This window comes from Aricia agestis, chromosome 11 (assembly GCF_905147365.1).
Source record: "Aricia agestis chromosome 11, ilAriAges1.1, whole genome shotgun sequence".
In the NCBI taxonomy this organism is placed as follows: Eukaryota; Metazoa; Arthropoda; class Insecta; order Lepidoptera; family Lycaenidae; genus Aricia; species Aricia agestis.
The window spans coordinates 10,061,872-10,084,021 of record NC_056416.1 but is presented as its reverse complement, the minus strand read 5'-3'; the positions used below and the strand labels follow the sequence as shown (position 1 = coordinate 10,084,021).

General features: G+C 39.0%; 1 protein-coding gene across 4 annotated transcripts in view; it reads right to left on the bottom strand.

Annotated features, from left to right (window-relative positions):
• LOC121731517 (receptor-type guanylate cyclase Gyc76C-like) overlaps positions 1 to 21,680 on the bottom strand; it is a 36,729-nt gene extending 15,049 nt beyond the window's left edge. Inside the window, exons 1-13 of one of the 4 annotated variants that reach the window (XM_042120968.1) lie at positions 21,662 to 21,680; positions 20,936 to 21,135; positions 9,971 to 10,178; positions 9,178 to 9,375; positions 7,738 to 7,803; positions 6,772 to 7,012; positions 3,657 to 3,803; positions 2,917 to 3,116; positions 2,404 to 2,587; positions 2,063 to 2,253; positions 1,418 to 1,711; positions 854 to 973; positions 255 to 395 (exon numbers count right to left, since the gene is read on the bottom strand). In XM_042120968.1, the coding sequence (XP_041976902.1) occupies positions 255 to 395; positions 854 to 973; positions 1,418 to 1,711; positions 2,063 to 2,253; positions 2,404 to 2,587; positions 2,917 to 3,116; positions 3,657 to 3,803; positions 6,772 to 7,012; positions 7,738 to 7,803; positions 9,178 to 9,375; positions 9,971 to 10,150 (1,962 nt within the window). In that variant the 5' untranslated portion in view covers positions 10,151 to 10,178; positions 20,936 to 21,135; positions 21,662 to 21,680. Of the gene's footprint in view, positions 1 to 254; positions 396 to 853; positions 974 to 1,417; positions 1,712 to 2,062; positions 2,254 to 2,403; positions 2,588 to 2,916; positions 3,117 to 3,656; positions 3,804 to 6,771; positions 7,013 to 7,737; positions 7,804 to 9,177; positions 9,376 to 9,970; positions 10,179 to 20,935; positions 21,379 to 21,405; positions 21,612 to 21,661 lie in introns of those variants that run through there. The other 3 variants (XM_042120966.1, XM_042120967.1, XM_042120965.1) reach the window with 3 other exon arrangements.
• Between the last annotated feature and the right edge of the window lie 470 nt (positions 21,681 to 22,150).

The following is a 22,150-nucleotide window of genomic DNA, read 5'->3' as shown; positions in this document are numbered from 1 at the left end:
CACGGTAAATACGCCAGAAAAAAATAATTAGTTATAGGAACAGTAGCCTGAAATAAAGATATATCCTGAGACCGCCGAAAGAAAGAGTGAGAAAGAAATATACGCAGAAACAAAGTGTGAAAGAGACGACACTAGGTATTCACAATACGTTGCTCTTGGCGCAGTAGTCGGTTAGCAGCAGCACGCGCAGCGAGTTGATATGAGATGACTATATACGCCAACACGAGGTGCGAAAGAGACGAAGAGACACTCACATACAAGCTGCCCTTCGCGCAGTAGTCGGTAAGCAGCAGCACCCGCAGCGGCTCCACCACGGCGCCGATGAACGAGTTGAGGTTGTCGTGTCGCAGCTCGCGTAGCAGACGCATCTCCTTCATCACGTCACGAGAGATGTCCTACACAAACAAGAGAAACCTTTTTAAGTGGCTTACACAGTATAAAGACTGTGTGAAACGCTTATAAATGATGTCGTACGCGGCGGAACGGTAAAAGTTCACCTCAAAGTAGCACGAGGCATACTTGACTTTAGTTGGTCTAACTTTTAAACGAATAATTATTGTCATTTCGTCATAATATTGTGTATAGTCTGGCATAAAAGTGAAGAAATTAAAAAGTGGCAACATCGTAGTGTCATCCCTTTTTTCTTAGATTGATTTGAAAGGGATGACACTACGATCAATGATGTTGTTACTTTTTAATTTCTTCACTTTTATGCCAGACTATAGGTCGCGTTATGATGGAATAAGTAGTTTAAAATCAACACTTTCGCCAATATTTATTGCATTTAATGTTTGTAAAAGTTTAAAAATATTTTAAGCTCACATGTTACATAAAATATATAAATAATTCTTACCTTTTTCTTCGAGAACTTTAACTCCTTTATTCTAACAAGGTTTCCTTTGTAGTGCGCCGTGGTTGTGAATATCTGCGTACAACATTTACTCTCCAACGACATTCCACTCGCCAAACTTAACTGTAATAAAGTATAATAAATTTTCGAGTCAATATGAAGACATTAATTATTACATGTAACTTCTTAAACAAGTACATACAGTACTCCAAATTAATAATGCGCATGGAAATCTTCGCTGATTGTCGTAATCAAGAAACTATGAAACTTGCATTTTGCACCTTGTTCAAAGGAAATAGAAGTAAATATCATAATATATCCGGTGGCTGTCCGCTGTCTCACCGGAAAGCCATCGCAGCGTTACCATGGTAACGTTCAAGCAACGTTAGGCGCCTCTACGTCGCTGCAAAGCGCTGTTTTTCTTAAAGTTAAGTTTAAAACAGCGCTTGCAGCGACGTCTTGCGACGCTCGGGAAATACGACCGTTGCCGAAAAATTACGAAAATTTCTATGCGCATTATCACTTTGGGAGCACTGTACGTGAATTTTTTACACGAGAGAACACTACCTTACTAGGAGACCACACCATTCCACCGCCACCGAAGTAGTCTGCAATTTCATGCGGGTCAATCTTCCACAGCAGACCCTCTATTTCCTGTTCAATCTTCCATTTGCGGTATATACTGACGGTGACTACCAGCGCACAGAATAACGTCACTGCTAGCGTGCCCGCGACTACGAGGGAAGTTATCTGCGAGTCATCTTTGGGGCACTTTTCGTTCATAAAGCCGCAGGATGGTTCGTCTTCTGGCTTCACGTTGTCCGGCCAATCGACCGGCACACGGGGATTCAATTTGTATTCCTGTTGAATATGTTTTTAATTAGTTGAGTGTTTCAAAAATATACGGTCTACCGGCTAGGTTAGTACGCAGGCAGAACATCGAAAGGTATATTAATTTGATACATATTAGTATTATAAACACATATGTCTGTTTGTTACCTTTTTATGCTAAACCGTTTGTAATTAAAGCGAGATGGAGTATGAAGATATCTTCCTTTCCCGGGAAGGAAAGTTCAAAGAATAGTTTTGATCTCAGAAGAAATTACACATATTATAAGAGTGCTTACAGACGAACGGCACTTGACGACGCGTGCCGTCGACAAATGCCGTTCGCCTGTAAGAAGCCTTAGGAGACAATATTTTTCTACTTACAGGATACTCCTTAGCGCTATCAGCTTGTTGGAAATGTCCGATGGGTTTCATGCTGTAAGTGCAGTTGACATCATCTTCTAAGCTTATCGAGGAGCTATTGGAGGAGTTAGTGTTCAACTTGAAGGCGAGCACAGAGAAGTTACCCTCAGAGTCGCCTCGCTCGTCCAAACGAATCGACATACCCGATACACCTGGAAACAGAAAGATAATAAACATGACGTCACAATTTTTACTTCGTTTAAGCTACTGCATAGCTTTTATCACCTTTAGTACCTATAGTCCTATAAGATGACATGTTTATTTTTTTCAGTTCAACATAAAAGACGCAAGTATATACTTACTTTTAAATGGTGTAATTTTTATCATTGTAGCGACTATCCTGGAACCATTCGTTGATATTGCAGTTAGTTTGTCACGCGTTAATGTTTCATTTTTGTACACGGTCTCCTCCCTTATTATTTTATCTAGAGCTGTAGCGTAAAGTTTTACCGAGTCGTACAAGTAGGCTGCATATATTGACACAAACTGAAAAATAAAAACGTTCATTTTATTTTAGATGTTATATAACCAACATCGAACATGTGTGGTCTAGTGGTATAGAGCGCGGCTCTTGACTCGGAGGTCGTGGGTTGGCGAGAGATCAGGCTCACGACATTTTACATGCCCGCCCGACGCATGGATCATCTTACTTGTCAGACAAATCAGGTGATCAGCCTGCATTGTCCTAACCAAAACATGGAAATTGCACGTTTCCAACGCGGGAATCGAACCCACGACCTCTGAGCCAAGAGACCCACTAGACCACGAAGGCGTCAGGCGTCAGGCGGCCCGCCTACTAGCTAGTATTTCTTCACCTTATTAAATTTATTTCCAAAGACGGCCGGCAGGTTGAACTCGAAGGGTTTCCGGCCGTTGTAGTCCTGGACCCGCTTGGTGAAATCCTCGTAGCTGCCCTCGGGCTCCGACGAAACCACCACTAGTAGCGACTGCGCCCGCTTCTTGAACTCTGGCGTGTTAGGACATACTGGCTGCGAGTTGCGACGATCCTCCGTTTCTGAAGAGTGAGTTACAAAGTGAGAAAAAATGTTGTGATAATAAGCGACCTAAGTTAGTCAACTGCGTAGTGATGTGGTTCGATTTTTAGTTCTACTGTACTTTTAGCCTCTGATACTCATTGAAACCGCAAATATAGCATTTACAACACTCAGTAACTTTCTGAAGTTAATATCTGCTTTTAATAATATTAATAAAATAAAAAATTAAGCTGTATTTTATAAACAAACTATGTACCATCGAGGAAATTGATTCATAGGCAGATGAGGGACCTACGTAGTGTGGTCGCGTTGCGTCAAACCCAGCCGACAGATCACGATTAACATTCAATTGAGATGATCCGACCAAATGACGTAGGTCCAACAACTGCCTAGGAATCAGGGAAGTTGATTCATATGCAGTTGACGGACCTACGTCATTTGGTCGAATTATGTCAACTCAATATTAATCAAAAACTGTTGGCCGAGTTGGACGTAACGGGACCAATATACGTAGGGCTATGAATCAACTTCTCTAATAGTTTACTAATGAGCATGCTTACTAATGAAATATTTGAGGGACTCCTTGGGCGAGTATGTGATGGTGTCGACGAATATCACCATGTACTCCCCCTTCACGAACAGCTGCAGCGACTCCATCGCCGTCATCATCTCGATCAGACCCGGCGTCGAACCCAGAAACACGTATACTGGAATATACAAAAAACACTTTAAAACAAAACTCCACCTAACTATAATATTAAATAAAAATCCCATGTCCATTTCTGGTAAGTATTAAAAATATCTTCAAAGCAATTTTTTCCTAAACAGACAAACAGCTTCTAATAATGGGGATGATGACAAGGTCAAAGATTAGCGAATTTTGTTAATAAAATAAAGAAATCAGACAGACAAACGGACAGACAGACAGACACACTTTCGCATTTATAATATTAGTATGGGTTTGAATTGTCATATCTTGGTGAATTTTTAAGCTATCAGAGTCATTCTTTCAACGGTGTTTCTATTTTTTAAGTGTCTTTCAATTACCGATAAGAAAAAAAATAGTCATCATGCCAATAGGCATGATGACTATTTTTTTTGGCATGGATTGACAAGTTTGTCAGTACTCAGTATGTTTAGATTAATAATTAAAGGAATTGGGACAAAAACCCAGAATCGATAGCGTGGTAAAATTTTTGACAAACTGTTTAGGCTACAATTGTGTAACAATTGTAGCCTGAACAGTTTGTCAAAAATTTTCCATACTAATATTATAAATGCGAAAGTGTGTCTGTCTGTCTGTTACCTCTTCACGCCCAAACCGCTGAACCGATTTTGCTGAAATTTGGCATGAAGATACTTTTGAGTCCCGGGAAAGGATATAGGATACATTTTATCCCGGAAAAATGTACGGTCCCCGCGCGATAAACTAATTTTGGCGCAACGGAGTTGCGGGCGTCATCTAGTTGTTAATATTTGTTAAATTATAATACATAATATTAAATAATAATATGATATTTTAATCGTCACCAAGGAGCGGTGGTGTTCATGTATCGCAGATTGTTTACATTCTGCTGACTAACAGTCTGATATCGTTAAATTTATTTTCCTTATTTTTACCTCCGAGCTTCCAAAGATATACCTAACTGTTTTTTATAATATTTCTACGCACTTGTATTACACATACAATAGTAATGTAGATGTTTAAGTTTAAAAGTAGATATGTACCATCGAGGAAGTTGATTCCTATGCAATTGACAGACCAACGTTATTTGGTCGAATATGTCAATTCAATGTTAATTGTGATCTGTCAGCTGGGTTTGACGTAACGCAACCAAACTACTTAGGTCCCCGATTTGCATTGGAATCAACTTCTCTGATAGTACAACAAAATAAGCTTAATAATAGCATACAATTACTGTAATAATTTCAAGCTATACAACAGCACCAGCACAGACAGTAAACAAAAAGTTTCGTTCGACGTTTGAAAACGTCTGCCAATATTGAAGATTTTTTTTCAGATTTTAAATTGGTCAGATTCTTTACTGTTTATGCTAGTAGCGCGCTCTGCATCGGCCTTTCCAAATATATTCCCTATTATTTCCGAAAAATATATTTACGTCAGAATTCGTCATTTTGGTGACACCGCGTCTATAAAACAAAGCAGTAATGATGATCTACCGCAACATACTGCGTCATACCATTTTCTTGGTACGATGACAGTCTTAAAAGCTATAAAGTACTCAATGAAATTTAATACGTAGTAAAAGATTAATGTGTAATACTTTATTGTGTCAATACTGTAATTAAAAGAGGAGGTGTCTTTATTATGTTCTTATTTTGTTCATGGACAGTGTCTAATTTATTTCTGTATTATTTATTCAAATATTCAAGTCATACTATTATAACAAACTGCAATTTTACTAGTAATAACTAGGTTATATAAATAAAACTTAAAAAAGCTTGTGCAGTTTAGTTGCTATCGGGATCTATGGACCTTATTTTAACATTCGCTAAATTGTTTTTTGATTTTCTTTCTATACCTAATTACTCTATATTTAGCCTGCGACGATGTTAAATATAGCATGAGGATATTGGAAATTGTAACATACAACAATAAAATACCTAAATATAGAATAAGGAAATCCAAAGGTGATAAAAGGATATGGAAATGCAGGGTAATCCAATATTATAATTTGCACATAAGATTCAGACTGTCTACACAGGGTTTAAAATTGCTTAAATGTGTACAAACGGTAAATCCCACGGTGGTGTGGGAAATACGATCGTTGCCGAAAAATTACGAAATTTTCTATGCGCATTATCACTTTGGGAGCAGTATATATGTGTCCCTTACATTGAATTCACGGTGAAAGTGAAAATGAAAGAAACGAAATGAAAGGCAAAATCATGACGTTGGCGCATTTTTTATAAACCTTAAAGTCAGAATAACCCTTTTGCTGTAACAATATAAGGGACACATTCACACCCTAAAGTATTTTATCAATCGTTTACGTATAACTATATAACGCCCACAACTCCATTTCGCCGGTTTATCGCGCGGGAACCGTACATATTTCTGTAGTAAAAACTATGCTTTGTCATTTTCCGTCTCTCAAAGTGTCTCAATACCTCATCTAATTCGGTTCAGCCGTTTAAGCGCGAAGAGGTAGAATGACAGACACACTTTAGCATTTATAATATTAAGGTCCAATTTCATCAACGTCTGTTAGTCTTAACAGCTTGTTAAAATGTCATGACTTCTCTTTCATCCATACGATAAACGAGAGAGGTAAAATGATATTATTTCGATCGTTAACTTTAACAGTCGTTGGTGCAATTGGATCTAAGTAAATTGTAATGCTGGCTTGTCACGGCGCGTAATATCACGAGTCGCACCGCGCCGAGCCGATTTGTACGAGCGAGCACGAGCCAACAGGCGAGTCCGCGCTACCCGTTTTCACGGCGCGTAATATCACGAGCCGCTCGAGCCACGCCGAGCCGCGCCTTTGAAGTTTACCAACTTCAATCGGATCGGACGCGCTTGCTCGAGCCAACCCCCGCCACCTCGGGCCACCCTCTTCACACGGCGTGTGGCTCGAGTAGGCGTGGCGCGGCTCGTGATATTACGCGCCGGGAGAAGCCAGCATAAGAATAAACTATGGGTTTACTCACTGCGAGTCCTGTTCTGCGTATCCTGTATGAACTGGTACCAGAAGCCGGGCGCGCAGCACGACATCTTCTCCTCGCAGCACTTGAACCCGTCAATCACCACTCGCTGGTGGTTGACCGTCATATTGTTTTTCTTCGCGTGGTTCTCCAAAGTCAATGCGACCGTCACCCAACTCTCCTCGTATACAATAGAAAATTTGTTCCATCTGTAGTATTTAAGCAACGATATCACTGACTTTGTCGCCTAAAAATACGGAAACAGATACAGTTTTTCGTGACAGAATTATCAACGTGTCCTGTGAAAGTTGTAACTAAGGATTACTGCTAAGTACATTATATTTGACTAATCCCTAACTAATGAAAACATCCACACCATGTATACAGATACAATGATTTAAGTATACTAATTATACAATGTTTTGTGCTTGTCCGCAAAGTATACGTACGAAAAATTTTGTAGCGGCCCGCGACACCAAGACCAAAACATATTTGTGGCCCGCATGAAAAAAAGGTTGGGGACCACAGCTGGTCTAATTGAAAACAGGATAAAGTATAAACATAAACAGATATCTAAATCGACTTCAATTAAAATCGTTGAATGCAACAGCCATTTCCGTTATTAGTCGTTACCATACTCTATTTAGTGTGCTAAGAAAACATAACCATCAATAATAATTATCTTAAATAACCCCCATAAAATATTATAATATACGGTACGTAACTACTAAGTACTATCAGAGGAATCGATTTATAAGCAGATGGCAGACTGCAGACGGTTGGGTTATGTCAAATCAATGCTATTCGAGTTTGGCGTTTCGCGACCAAACTACGTACCTAGGTCTGCCATCTGCCTATGAATTGATTTCTCCGGCGGTACGTTTAAATAAATATTTTAAAGAGCAAATAAAGCTTAGTTAAAATAATTGTTTTCTATATCACAATAATAAACAACTAACAATTATTACTTACCTGTGTGTCGGGAGGTTCGAGTCTTGCGAAGTTGGAAAGCATTGAAGTTTGGTAGTCGGAACATTTCTGAAAAGATAAAAATAAAATCAGCGGGGTACCGACGATTTCGTTTGAATAATTAGTAAGAGCGAATTCATGACGTTAGGGCTTTACTCATAGACGCATAGAATTTGAAGTCAATTTAAGAGACTTTTTTTATTTCACTAGTTTTCTACACTCTGTAATCCATAATACAGCGATGATTAAACTTTAATTTAATAAAGAGTTGGACCGATAATGTATCCAGGCGTTATGTCAAAATCTTCGTTTAAATAATAATTAGGGTGGGTTGCACCAGAGGCGTTGTATAGTTAAGGTAAAGGTTATGGTCAAATATAGCGTCCATTATGGACTTTTACTAGGTATTTGACATTTTGTTATAAAGTTACAGTTAAAGTGAATTGGTGCAACCCACCCTTAATATTCGTCTCTAACCGCCGTACTCAGAGACATTTAATTACGATTCCTTGAATTTAATGAAGAGTTTGACAGATAATGTATGGCGCTTATGTCAAAATTTTGAATTAATTACATTTAAGTAATTATTGTTCCACTGAGTGCGGCAGTGAGTTCGGCAGTTTGAACCTACTAAGTAATTGATTCATAATATGCAATAGGGTTGCTGAGGATTCCTCTTCCGCTTCCTCATAATGAGGAAGTTCCGCAATATTTTGGGTTCCTCAACCGTTACCGCATCCTCATAAATAAAAATAAAAAAATCCTCTTCCGCTATCGCTTTCTCAAAATTTAAGAGGAATTTATGAGGAATTTCACTGCGCATGCGCGTCGCGTATCCAATCATGGCAACGCACACGCCAGAGCCAGAGAATTCACTCATCTTTTTTTTTGTGTGCGTGTGTTGTGTATGTTACTGAACTCCTCCTTAATTGCTGGACCGATTTTGATGATTCTTTATTGTGTGTGTTTTGAGAATGGTTCAGATTCATAGTTTGGTCCACTGGAAAATGCCCTTTAAATTATTTTTTTAAAAATGTATGTACCTAGTTATGTACAGACAGGACAAAGACTTTTGGGTTGGGTCCGCTAGTATTTATTATTTTCTATCATCCTCTTCCTCATCCGCTTCCTCTTCCGCTTCCTCATCCGCATCCTCTAAATTTGCGCATGAAAATTCCTCTTCCTCCTCTTCCTCATAATCACTTCTTCTTCTTCTTTTAAAAATGGCCGCCTCGGTGAGTTGCCAATGTCAGAGTGGCTTAAAGGACTTTGCTCTCCTCAACAATCCTAATATGCAGTTAACGGGCCTATGTCATTTGGTCGAGTTATGACAATTAGTTTGTTAGTTGTGGTCTGTCGGCTGGGTTTGACATACCGCGACCAAATGACATAGGTCCGCTATCTGCCTATGAATCAACTCCTGTGATAGAACTAAATACTCACATAGGAGATCATAGGCAGGTTCCTGGACTGCGCTATGATGGCCTCCGTGTGGCAGGGACCCTCGGGGCCGAAGAAGGCGACGACGCCGGAGCAGCTCATGTCGGTGAGCAGGCGCGTCGCCGTCACCGTGTCGCACTTCGTGTCGTTCCACGTCAGGTTAATGTGCACGTCCGGCAGCAGACGGGTGTCATTGTTTATCTGGAAGATACAGACGAATGTGAGCACGTAAGAGGAACAACCGACAAGACAAAAAATTGAGTGTGCTTTAGACCACACAACTGAAGTAAAACTTCTTGAGCTCCGTTCGCCTCGTTCGATCACACTGTCGTAACGTTCTCGTCACGCATTCACCAGTTTACTCCCCAAGTCAAGCATTTGTACAGAAGTTTGAGAAGATTTACGCGCGCACCTTTCCGGTTCGCCTCACCCGATCACACTTTTCGTAACGCTCTCGTCACGCATTTCCCAGCTTACTTCCCAAGTCAAGCGTGCGTAAAGAAATTTTACTTCAATAAGAGCTATTTTGCTCTGAACCTTAGGATAGGATGGGGTACATCTTACCTCGCCATCTAAAATACTATTAGAGAAAAAGATTCACAGGCGACGGATCTGTGCTATTTGGGTCGGGTTATGTCGAGCCCAGCTGACAGATCACAACTAATATCAATTTGACATAGTCCAACCGATAAAGGTTAGCCTTCTGCCGGTGAATCGGTTTCCTCGATGGTAAATAAGTAGGCAAACGCAAGATAGACAATCGGGCAGACGACAAGACTTATTTTGCTCTACGTACCTCCTCGAGGGCCAGCGACAGGGCCCCGGAGATGGCGAGGCCCTGGCGGTCGCGGAGCTCGCCCTTGATGGAGGGCAGGTAGCCGATGGTGATGTCGAGGGGCTTGCGCAGCTCGGCGACTGAAGGCTCGGCCAGGAGGCCCAGCGCCGCGAGTACGAACACCCGCGCGCCGCGCCACATGCCGCTGCCTTCACCGCGCCACTAACACCTGCGACAGAAGCCCAATATGAAGCACGCTGTTACAGAACAAACTTCTTTTCAATTCTTTTGCAATGCTAACAATTAATAAAAGGTCTACCACGGTGTATATCTTATGCTCTCAAAACAGAAATTTTGAATAGAGCCTTTAGTTACATCATCAGCATCGCGAATATTTTGCAAATAAGCCAGAATTTATATATTTTTTTTTTTTTATGAAATAAGGGGGCAAACGAGCAAACGGGTCACCTGATGGAAAGCAACTTCCGTCGCCCATGGACACTCGCAGCAACAGAAGAGCTGCAAGTGCGTTGCCGACCTTTTAAGAGGGAATAGGGTAATAGGGGAGGGTAGGGAAGGGAAGGGAAGGGAATAGTTGAGGGTAGGGAAGGGAATAGGGTAGGGGTTAGGGGATTGGGCCTCCGGTAAACTCACTCACTCGGCGAAACACAGCGCAAGCGCTGTTTCACGCCAGTTTTCTGTGAGAACGTGGTATTTATCCGGTCGAGCCGGCCCATTCGTGCCGAAGCATGGCTCTCCCACGTATCAATCAAAATAAATATCAAAATAAATTGAGTTTCTTAGGTTAGTATATTGATTTCTTTTAGTTTATTTTTCACCTTTTGGCCTTGTCGGCCAAACGTTTTTGATCACTGGCCTATAGTGTAATAGAACAAAGTAAGTACTACTTTCGTAAACAAAAAACTCGTCAGATCAAATCAAAACTATTAATTTGCTGTCATTTCAACCTACATTAAGCTTATTCTTAAAAAAAGCTACATTTTTTAAAGAATCAGCAATGTTGGTTGGAACGGTAAGGAAGTGGGCACGCTTTAAATGCCTCCTTTGTCAGACGGGGTCAGAATTTACACTTGAATCTGATTAACACGCTTCCTCCAAAATGAGTTCCAGCCGTTTCATCAGCGGCCGGCGTCTCGCAAATGCGAGCCACATGGCTCACTGCGCTTATGGGCAGATTCAGATTATTACGAGCCGCCTGGATTATTGGTGGCGAGGTTGTCTTTTTCTGCACGTGATGTTTGTTATAAATATTTGAGTCTTAACCTTTATACATCGATCATTAAAATCTGTTTATAGAACCGAACGACTTTCGTCTTTCAAATATCTAAATGAGAAGCGTAGACCGTAGTCGATCGCTCGATTTAAAACTTTTTAAGTCCTTATTTCCCTTTGGTCTGATTATCGTACAAAACTTACAATTCCTACGTAAAACATCTCACAATCGAGCGAATAGGTATCTATTTCTGTAACTAAATAATGGGAAGTCTTCCTGCAGCGCGTTTTCCGCCCTCAAATGTAGGAATTGCTAGCCTGCTGTCAACTAAGTAATTGCCTCGCAGCCGGCGGTCGATTAAACCAATTGACGTTATTTTGCCAAAATGACTGTCCCGGTCGATTTCAAGAAACCGTATTATGCTTTTCCACCTCGAGAGAACGACACCATCACCCATTTTCATCACTAGTGTCTAGTGGTCGGTTTCTGAGGATAGCTCAGGAGTGTTTGTCAGGTCAAAAACCTTAGAGTTCGGTCATGAAAATACAACGTGATGCATGCAAAAACTTTCTCAGAATTTTCATAAGCAATAATTCTGTGGATAAGTGCGTCATGTCAAATGTCTTTCGCTCGTAAAGCACGCATTTATTTACATACACAAATTAATCTTAAACATACCGCATACGGCATACCGTATTGTGTGTGGTACATAGATGTATGTCGCGTATAGACCATAAAGTTAATATACCTAGCGGAATAGAGAAACAAAGGCCTGAGCAAGAGAGATGTCACTATCAGTAACACTGCGTGGTAAAATGAGACGTTTGATACATGACAGCAGCACTCTTTTTTTGACGTCCAGTCGGCACGTGTCGCACGATGACAATTTAATCTCATAGAAATCATATTCAATCATGCTTATGTAAGTGTATACGCACACATATTTTTCACACAGATGAAAACCAATTTCGGTTTCGTTTGACAGCTCGAGATTGTTGCTCTATTCCGCTAGGTACCTATATTAACTTTATGGTATAGACGTAAAACATTTTAACATTAATAGGCAGCTTCCAATTCAGCGGCTCATCCGATATCAATTAGTATTCATTATTTCCCTTCATTTTATTGGTACTATAATAAAGAAGAAGATTTTATTGTTAACAGACTCTTGCCGATTTTGATTAAATTTGGTACAGGCATAGAGTAAACTACTAGGGAGAACATAAGCTAGTTTTTATTCCGGTAAAATGTACGGTTCCCTTCTTATTGAGCGCGTGGAGTCGCAGGAAGCGTCTAGTTTGTACATAAAAATAGTACGAATACAGCATACAGGCTACAGCATACATTCAGAGCACAGAGCGGAGTGGAGACGGGCCGACACAAACCAACAGCACCGCTCGCCTTGAGATAACGTCAACGATAACACTACAAGTTATTTTTAGATTTTAATATAAGGTAATGTGACGAAGATTACTTTTGCGGAATTGAAAATATTTAACGGTCTTACCGCCGTATTCGAAGACATTCATTGATAACTTTAATTTAATAAAAAGTATTTAAACAGGAGTACGATGCTTATGTCTAAATAATAACAACGATGTACTTATTTTTTATGCGGCCGTAGCTGCACACGCTCGGGAGTCGGGAGTGTGTCGGCTTTGCCAAATTAATTACAGTAAGTACGTCAAAGATAATATTAATTAAATACATGGCTGAGTAAATATTTTTCACTCCGCCTGAGCCGGATCTTTGCATTGCTAATTCCCAGCTTTCTCATTACAAAATATTGGCGAACCTACTTAATAATAAAGATTTACGACGTGAGTACATCTTCTCAGCGAAACATCTTATTATTACAATACTTTTAGAAAGTTACAGAAATTCCTTGGCTTAACACCAATTACATATTTTGATAAATTATTCAATATTTTAACCATTGACTCGCTAAAATTGGGCGATAAAATTCACTGCATGACGCTCAACTTTTAACATAAATAAAACAAAATCAATATTGACTTAGAATTGAATATACAAGTGATACTCTGTGTTATTGTGACTATTCTTATCACCGTTCTCTATAATCAACATTTTGTTAACTGCTCCATAAGCGTTCTCTTCAATCTCTTATTCAAAAATGTTGCTAACCAAGTCGATAAAAAAATATAATTATTATCTATTTATTGTTTAACGTTTATTGTTGTTACATACATAATACAATACGATAGTTTCCTAAAATATCACTTAGATACGGAGAAAGTACTGATGCGTTTTGTTGCTCTCAAGTCTCAACATACTTTAAAGATCTTGAGATACCAGATGTTATTTCAATTATCATAAGAAGCCGCTTACACTAAAGTTACATTTTTAATGTTTATATTAGGTCAAACCATTGCCACCATATGGTACAAAGTTGGAAGAAACAAGAAACTCCAAATTACTAGTTAGTAGTTTTTATAAAATTTTGCCCTAAATCATGATTGTGACTGGGTTAGCAATATTAACATGCGATTGATAGTCGATACCATATCTGCGTGTACTGTAATGTCAATGAACATGAGGCATCAACGAGGCAGCTGTTCGCACCAGTATTACGTTAAATAAACTACATTTAAGCAGAATGTAACCTCGGCTTTGGTTACATATTGACCGAGTTATTAATAGACATTGAATACATAAGCAAAGGCTGAATCAGCATTCAGCACCCAACGGTCACAGTTCTTCATTTTAATGCCTTCGTTAACATACATTTAAAAATACTTTGCTCGACATTTTTTACTACAAAAGTTTATCATTATTCACTAATAATAATTGTAAGCAAATATTTTGAAAATTGCCTTTATATTTGCGACAGTTTTGATCATAATAGGTACTACCAAAGGCCGAATCTATTTACAAATATCCAAAGCACGTGACTTCAGGTAAACAGAGGTTCTAAGGTGTGAACAGGAATTGAGCATCCTGACAGTTCTAACATAATCTTATGTAGTATTCAGAGGTTTTTAGACATCATTTTATCTATTCAACTGCGTTAAATGGTTAAGGTTTTGACGTTAGCCAATCAAAAGCGCTAATAAATAGATAAACTCCTGTCAAAAACCATTAGCTAGAATGGAGCAGGAAAGGAACTGGCGCAGCAGCAGGGCGTATGGACACTATATAATAATATGAAGTCCTTAGATAGCAATTATTAGAAACTCCCACAAGGTACATCGCAAAAGAACCTATGGCAGTACCATTGTTACACTAGCCTGGAGACAGACGGACGGACAGACATCGAAGTCTTAGTAATAGGTTAGGTTAGGGTCCGTTTTAACCCTTTGGGTAAGAAGAAACCCTAAAAAATTAACGCCACGATTACACGACTATTATTTAATGTCATCCCTCTAGTAACAGAGCGGAGTTCACAACAGGTGGTTTCGCTCGACAGCCGACAGGTTGTATATAATCAAGTGGGATTACGCTAAGCCCAATGTTTGTAACGTGTCGTAGCGGAATAGTCCACGGCGATATCGATCTCGGCGGGCCAGTGTTTGGACTGCCACTCCCGACCGCCACACCCACCACACAAGATAATAAAAATCAACCACCCCACATCGCACCGCACAAATTAATATTACGCTCCTTATCGTATATACGTATACATCGATATTAATATTCAGTAACTAGCTAGCATTTCGTTATTAGCTCACTACAAACATTTATCGAAAAGTAATAAGGTATTTACTATTTACATATACGAAGGCAAAGGAAACCAAACCAATCATTATTCTGATGGAGCTTTCAGGGGAAAAAAACGTTTTCAAGTGGGAAAGCCGTATTCGATGAATTCTATTTCGCCATTCACTACTAGCATTTTCTACTAGATGACGCCCGCAACTCCGTTGCGCCAAAATTCATTTATCGCGCGGGAACCGTACATTTCTCCTGGATAAAAAGTATCCTATATCCTTTTCCCGGAACTCAAAGTATTTCTGTACCAAATTTCAGTTCACACAAATCGGTTCAGCGGTTTGGGCGTGAAGAAGTAACAGATAGACAAACAAACAGACAGACACACTCTCACATTTATAATAATAATAAAGTATGGATGCCACCAACACCAGACATGCGGGTGACGCTTCATTAATTTGCAAATCCAGCTACGTGGAGAAATTTTCTACGAAACATAACAGTATATATACCAGAAAACTGTGAAATAACACTTTGTTCGGTTGGTTATTATGCTTCATTGATTGATATTGTACGACAGAGCGAGTGTTCGGCAGACTTACAGTAAAGTAGCAAACTCTACGTTCATGCCAGGTCATACTGTTTCATCTGCCGATGCAGATGCAATGGGCATTCACTCGCTCTCGCTCGGCCTAGTGTCTAAACACACTAGGCCGAAGTTACGCGGCGTAAATTCCGCATGATTGCGTCCGCAATGTCAAACGCATGACAACGGAACGCGACGGAATAGTGTGTCATCGGTAATTTTAAATTTAAAACACATTTACGCCGCGTAACTTCGGCCTAGGCCCTAGTGTGTTGTGACACAGACTAGATTATGATAAATTGTAGCTTCCAGACAACCAAAAACAATAAATTTAAATCCGACCGAGAAGGTACAAACTCATCACAGAGGTCTCGTGATAACTGATAATGCTTTATCAGAAATCTTTCGTTGCTAGATGACTTAACTATGAATATTGATATTTGAGTTAATACTAGCAGAGACCAGACATACAAGTTACAGACTTTTTTACATTAATTATAATATTTTGTCGGGTTCGGGGTGGTAACTTTTATCAAGTTTAAATAATCTAAGTAAGATCAAAAAAGCTAAGCCAAAAGCAGATGGCCCCTGCTAGAAAGAGGCATCTGCTTAGTCCAATGCGGGGAAGTCGATTCCGTATAAAAGTTTCTTGACCCTTCCCTTAAATTTATTCGAGATTCCTTGTTTTGAGTTTTTGTCACAAAATCCCAAGTTTATGCGACAGTCGACATTTAAAACTTTTATATCGGTTTTAGTACTAAATACCAACCTTTATGGCTCAGATGCCAAATTGCCAACACGCAAAGGCGCAAGATAACGATCCCGTTATCGATACCAATATAAGTAATTGATTTACACTAATTAATTTGGTTACCCTTGCCGAAGCATGTTGGAAGGCGGCTTAGACAAAGTTTTGCTTAGGTTTACGTAGGGACAGGGCCCGATCTGGGGGGGGGGGGGGGGGGAAACCGGGCAATTGCCCGGGGCGGCAAATTGAGAGCGGCGCGGTGTCGCGTCGGTGGCCTTCGTACGCGAGTCCAACTCGCACTTGGCCGGTTTTTGGGGCGGCAATTATTATTTTGCCCGGAGCGGCGAAATAGCTGGATCGGGCGCTGCGTAGGGATCGTATACGAGTATTGCGGCTTGTTACTGAACAAGCCACAATTTATGACCTTCTCTGATGATGCAGTCGTAAGAAGAGTTTTACGACTGCATCAGCAAAGGCTGTTGTGATGGTTCTGCGCGACACGGACGACCGCTGGTGAGTTGGGGTGGGTTTCATCGTATATCGTGTTTTTTTTAATGAAATAAGGGAGCAAACGAGCAAAGGGGTCACCTGGTGGAAAGCAACTTCCGTCGCCCATGGGCACTCGCAGCATCATCGTTGCCGGCCTTTTAAGAGGGAATAGGGGAGGGTAGGGATGGGAAGGGAATAGGGGAGGGTAGGGAAGGGAAAAGGGTAGGGGATTGGGCCTCCGGTAAACTCACACACTCGGCGAAACACAGCGCAATCGCGGTTTTCTGTGAGCCCGTGGTATTCCTCCGCTCGAGCCGGCCCATTCGTGCCGAAGCATGGCTCTTCCACGTCAAGATCACGATCTTTCTCTGCCGGGGATGCATAAAATGTTCCCCATTTCCCATGAAAAAATGGCTGTAATGAACTACAACATAGATTCAATTTGCAGACAATTTATCAGCCCCTTATTAGGTCCCATATTGGCTTCAGTGATTACAACTCAAAGGGCAACTTTAATAAAGATTAAACTAATTTCAGTTCTTTCATTAAGTCAAGAGGGGCTCAATCGCTCATCTGTAATGCATGATGTAAATACAAATAACTATGAACACAAGACAATAGGTACTCATAAAAATGTGAAGAGGTGACTTTAATTTTTGTGTCGTGCACAGCAAAAAGTTATGCTGACGTGCTCATTGTACTGGACAGGTTGTCGCTAGCTCATGAATCGTCACCGTAAAAAAATTCTGAACAGAAACCAGACTCGGAGACAACGTAGCCCTCAAGAGGACACTAACCCCGCACTTAAAACAAGCACAGAGGCTAACAAAGGTCGATTATGCTTTGTGCTGGATCCGCAAAGCAATAGCTATCGACGAACGGGTACAAAGCCGCGCCTTGTAAGAACTCTTGAAGGATCCTCAGAATTATATCAAAGGATATAAAAGCATAGTTCTAGTGACAGGACGAAACAAACGACACAAAAGTGTAACCCGAATACAATAATTATGTCTTCTGCTATGCATTTTTTTTGCATCGACTGTCAAAATGATCATTGATCACGCATCCTATTAGCGTAGGCTGGTCGCAAACGCACGTTTTCCGTATTCTGAATTCCGTGAGACTAGCGCAAACGTTCGTTTTTAGGGTTCCGTACCCAAAGGGTAAAAACGGGACCGTATTACTGACTTCGATGTCTGTCCGTCTGTCTCTCTGTCCGTCTGTCTGTCTCCAGGCTGTAACTCAATAACCGTTATAACTAGACTTCTGAAATTTTCACAGATTGTGTATTTCTGTTGCCGCTATAACAACAAATACTAAAAACAAAATAAAATTAATATTTAAGGGGGGCTCCCATACAACAAACGTAATTTTTTTGGCCTTTTTTATATAGTACTAAAATTTTTGTATCGTAATCAATAATGGCAACAGCTAGGCATTTGACATTTTCATAACGGCCTTAGTTAAATATGTCTACTTTGATAATTAATAATAATATTTAAATAAAATAAAAATTTAAGGATTCCCATACAAAAACACAATTTTTGGCTTATTTTTCGTCTATAACGGTACGGAACCCTTAGTGCGCGAGTCCAACTCGCACTTGGCCGATTATTTATGGTTCCGTACCCAAAGGGTAAAACCGGGAACCTATTACTAAGACTTCGATGTCTGTCCGTCTGTCTGTTTCCAGGCTGTATCTCAAGAACCGCTATAGGTAGACTTCTGAAATTTTCACAGATTGTGTATTATTCTGTTGCCGCTTTAATAAAAAATACTAAAAACAACATAAATTAAATATTTAAGGAGGGCTCCCACACAAAAAACGTAATTTATTTGCTATTTTTTAATTGATATCAATAACGGCCAAAGATAGGCACTTGAAATGTTCACGAAATATGTAGTAAGTTGTACTTATACTTTAATAATTTAATAATACATAAAATAGAATTTAAGTAAATAATTAAGGGGGGGCTTTGGACAGCAGTGGAACAGTTTAGGCTCATAATAATAATAATTAAGGGGGGCTCTCATACAAAAAACACAATTTTTTGTCTACATTCACTCTATACCGGTACGGAACCGTTAGTGCGCGAGTCCGACTCGCGCTTGGCCGATTTTTTTTATCAGTAACAGGATCGTTTTTTAGGGTTCCTTACCCAAAGGGTAAAAACGGGACCCTATTACTGAGACTTCAATGTCTGTCTGTCTGTCTCCAGGTTGTAACTCATGAACCGCTATAGCAAGACATCTGAAATTTTTACAGATTGTGTATGTGTATGTTGCCGCTATGAAAACAAATACTAAAAACAAAATACATTAATATTCAAGGGGGGCTCCCATACAACAAACGTTTTTGGCCTTTTTTGCTCTATATCAATAATGGCAACAGCAAGAGGCAACATGCTCTATAATGGTAAGGAATCCTTCGTGTGCGAGTCCGACTCGCACCTGGCCGATTATTACTACTTTCACTAATATTGGAAATAAAATACATTAGTTTTCATATCATTTAAGAAATAAGAATGTTCAATAGCCTTAAACAGTGATGTGGAATAATATTAGTACTTTAAATAGCACCAATAGCAGTATAATTGATTTTTTGGGTTAGCAACTAAGTAATTGCAGATTTTACTCATAATATATGGCTTCAATTGAATTTTTCGGTTTGCAGAAGTGGTACAAATGTAAAACATGTTTTGTTATTTGATAGTTGGTAATTCAGCTGACAATCAGTAAAAAAGTTTTTTGATCGGTTGCATAGTTTTCATTAAAAAATGGACTATCAAAAGGAACATTTTTATCATATTTCAATAGTGATAAAGATACCAAATCATACCTGATTAAATTTTTGCTAATAAAAACCAGAATTTCTAAGAATGGGGGATTATGATGCTGCCTGAAAGATGGCAATTTTCTTTTTAGTTCCATGAAAAAAAAAAACCGGCCAAGTGCGAGTCGGACTCGCGCACCGAGGGTTCCGACAGCTTAAAGGTATTATAGACCTGAGTATTTAGTGTGAATTTCAATTTAATACCTCTACGCGTTTATGAGGAAATGGGTAGTAAGTTTAAAATTATTAAAAAAAAATATATTATGTGATGTAACTAAAAATTTATGGTTTTCGTAATTTTTCCTTTATCTATGCTATAAGACGTTGCTTCGTACCAAATTTCAAGATTCTGAGTTCACGGGAAGCACCCTGTAGGTTTTGATTCCCTTGCAAGTGTCGAAAATTTGCGGCATAAACGGCTGTATCTTTTGATTGCGTTGGCTTAGAAGTTTGATTTTTTCACAGCTTCAAGGGACAGTAGACCTGAGTAATTGATATAAATTTCAGCTTCATGCCTCCACGCGTTCCTGAGAAAAAGGGTCTTGACAGACGGACAGACGGACAACAAAGTGATCCTATAAGGGTTCCGTTTTTTCCTTTTGAGGTACGGAACCCTAAAAAATCTAAAAAATCACAATTACTTAGTTTCCAACCTATTAGAATTTTCGGTATTTTATGACACAAGTAAGATATAAAATTTGTGATACAGTCCTTGCTGAGATATTTTACTTTGTTGTAGCTATCTCTGAAAGGTCTGCGGGGCTAAAATGGTCACATTTAGCAATTCCTCTCAATCAATTCAGCAAATGAATTGTCAAAACTGTCAAAATGAGAAATGTCAAATCAGTACAAAAATACAGAAATTAATTGCAAGCAGAGTTGCATTTGCGATTTTAGAAAAATGAATCATATTATGATTCATATCATGATTCTTCAAAGCGACCATTTTAGCCCCGCTGTGCATTTGGGAAATAAATGTGACGACTAGATAAGATAATATTGAACCCATCAAGCCCCATAAGCTCACTGGTGAGCGAGACACAATAGAATAACAATTGATTTCCAAGAATCCACGATCGAAAGATTAACTTGAAAACAACTCTCATTCATAAAACTATTTGATCAGAAATGAAAACTGCATGTACATAATTTTTTTACATGCATTGTCTCAACATAATGTGTAATTATAATTATAGAGATACAAGTGTTTACAATAAGTGCTACTGTTATAAAGTATTCAAGTATTATAGTAATTTGTAAGTGGATAAGAAAATAAATAAATTATCATAAACACAAAATATGTGTAATAAAGTACAATCCCCATGGTTCCATGGGGACTACCATAACATAAAGTAAATTAACCCTAATGGAATCAAATAACTGATATCAGTAGCAATAACAAGTATTAATATTACATATTTACTTACCATAAACATTAAATATCTGCTTCGAAAATTTTCCACTTCACATGCATTACTTATTTTCATCACATTCAAGTAGAAAGTGTGCATCAAAATAATTCACTCAACTAAATCACACGGTTCATATAACAGTATATGTAGGTATTAACAATCTTTTAATGTTTACAAAGACATCATCACATCAGCTTCACTGCCACAGACACATTCTAAAAATACTCAAACACGATAAAACAGTGTGAATGTGTTAAAACCTAAAGCAACACGACTATGACAATGAGTAAATGTGGATCGCGAATCCGGATTAACCACTACGACTCTACTGAACTAGGTACCGATCATACCGATGTGTGACTTGTGAGATGCTCGCAAACTCGCAGCGATTATGTGACTATAAAATTACATTGATAACAAAGAAGTATTAAAACAAGTCGCAAGTGAAACGGGTGACTAAATACATTGAGTACTTCTTAAGTTACCGAGCACGAATTTAGTTTGCAAGCAACGAAAATATAATGCTTTTGATAAAACAAAGTCTGCAAAATATATCCAAAATTGTGAACACTGAATGTGATAATGATAACTTTGTTTATCCACTTGATAGCGTAGAAAAGTTGGAACAATAGCACTTTTAACGATGTACGTTAGAATTTGTATAATTATTTTAAATTTTTTGCGATAAAACGCAATAATTTTCTAGATATTTAGGAATTACGATTTACAAAAGTACATTACACTGCACTCAAGACTCCAGTCCAAAGATATTTTTTTTTAAATCGTCCCGGTCGGGACAGGCAAAGGGAGCAGCCCAAAGACAAAAATATAAGACAAATTTCTACTAGGGATGTCCACCTTGTAAAAAAAAATCGATATCGAGTAAATGACTAGTGATTGGCCATTACTAGTCATTGGGTGAAGCACAATATTTATGGTTATTGGTTGCTATAAAAACTGCCTGTTTTTAAAGTAATAGAACGCCTGATTTTAAAGTAAAACAGGTAGTTTTAAAGCAACCTTATTAAATATAATGTTTTTGTGCTCTGTCCCATGACTAGTAATGTCCAATTACTTATCATGTTCACCCCTAACTCTTTCTAAAGGGTTTTTTTTTTTCCATTATAACAGTACGACATTATTAATGGAATTGTGCATAGATACATAACTAGAAAGAAAGCAGTTTTTCATTGTTCGAGATAAATATTACTTTTCGCATAGTGTAAGCAC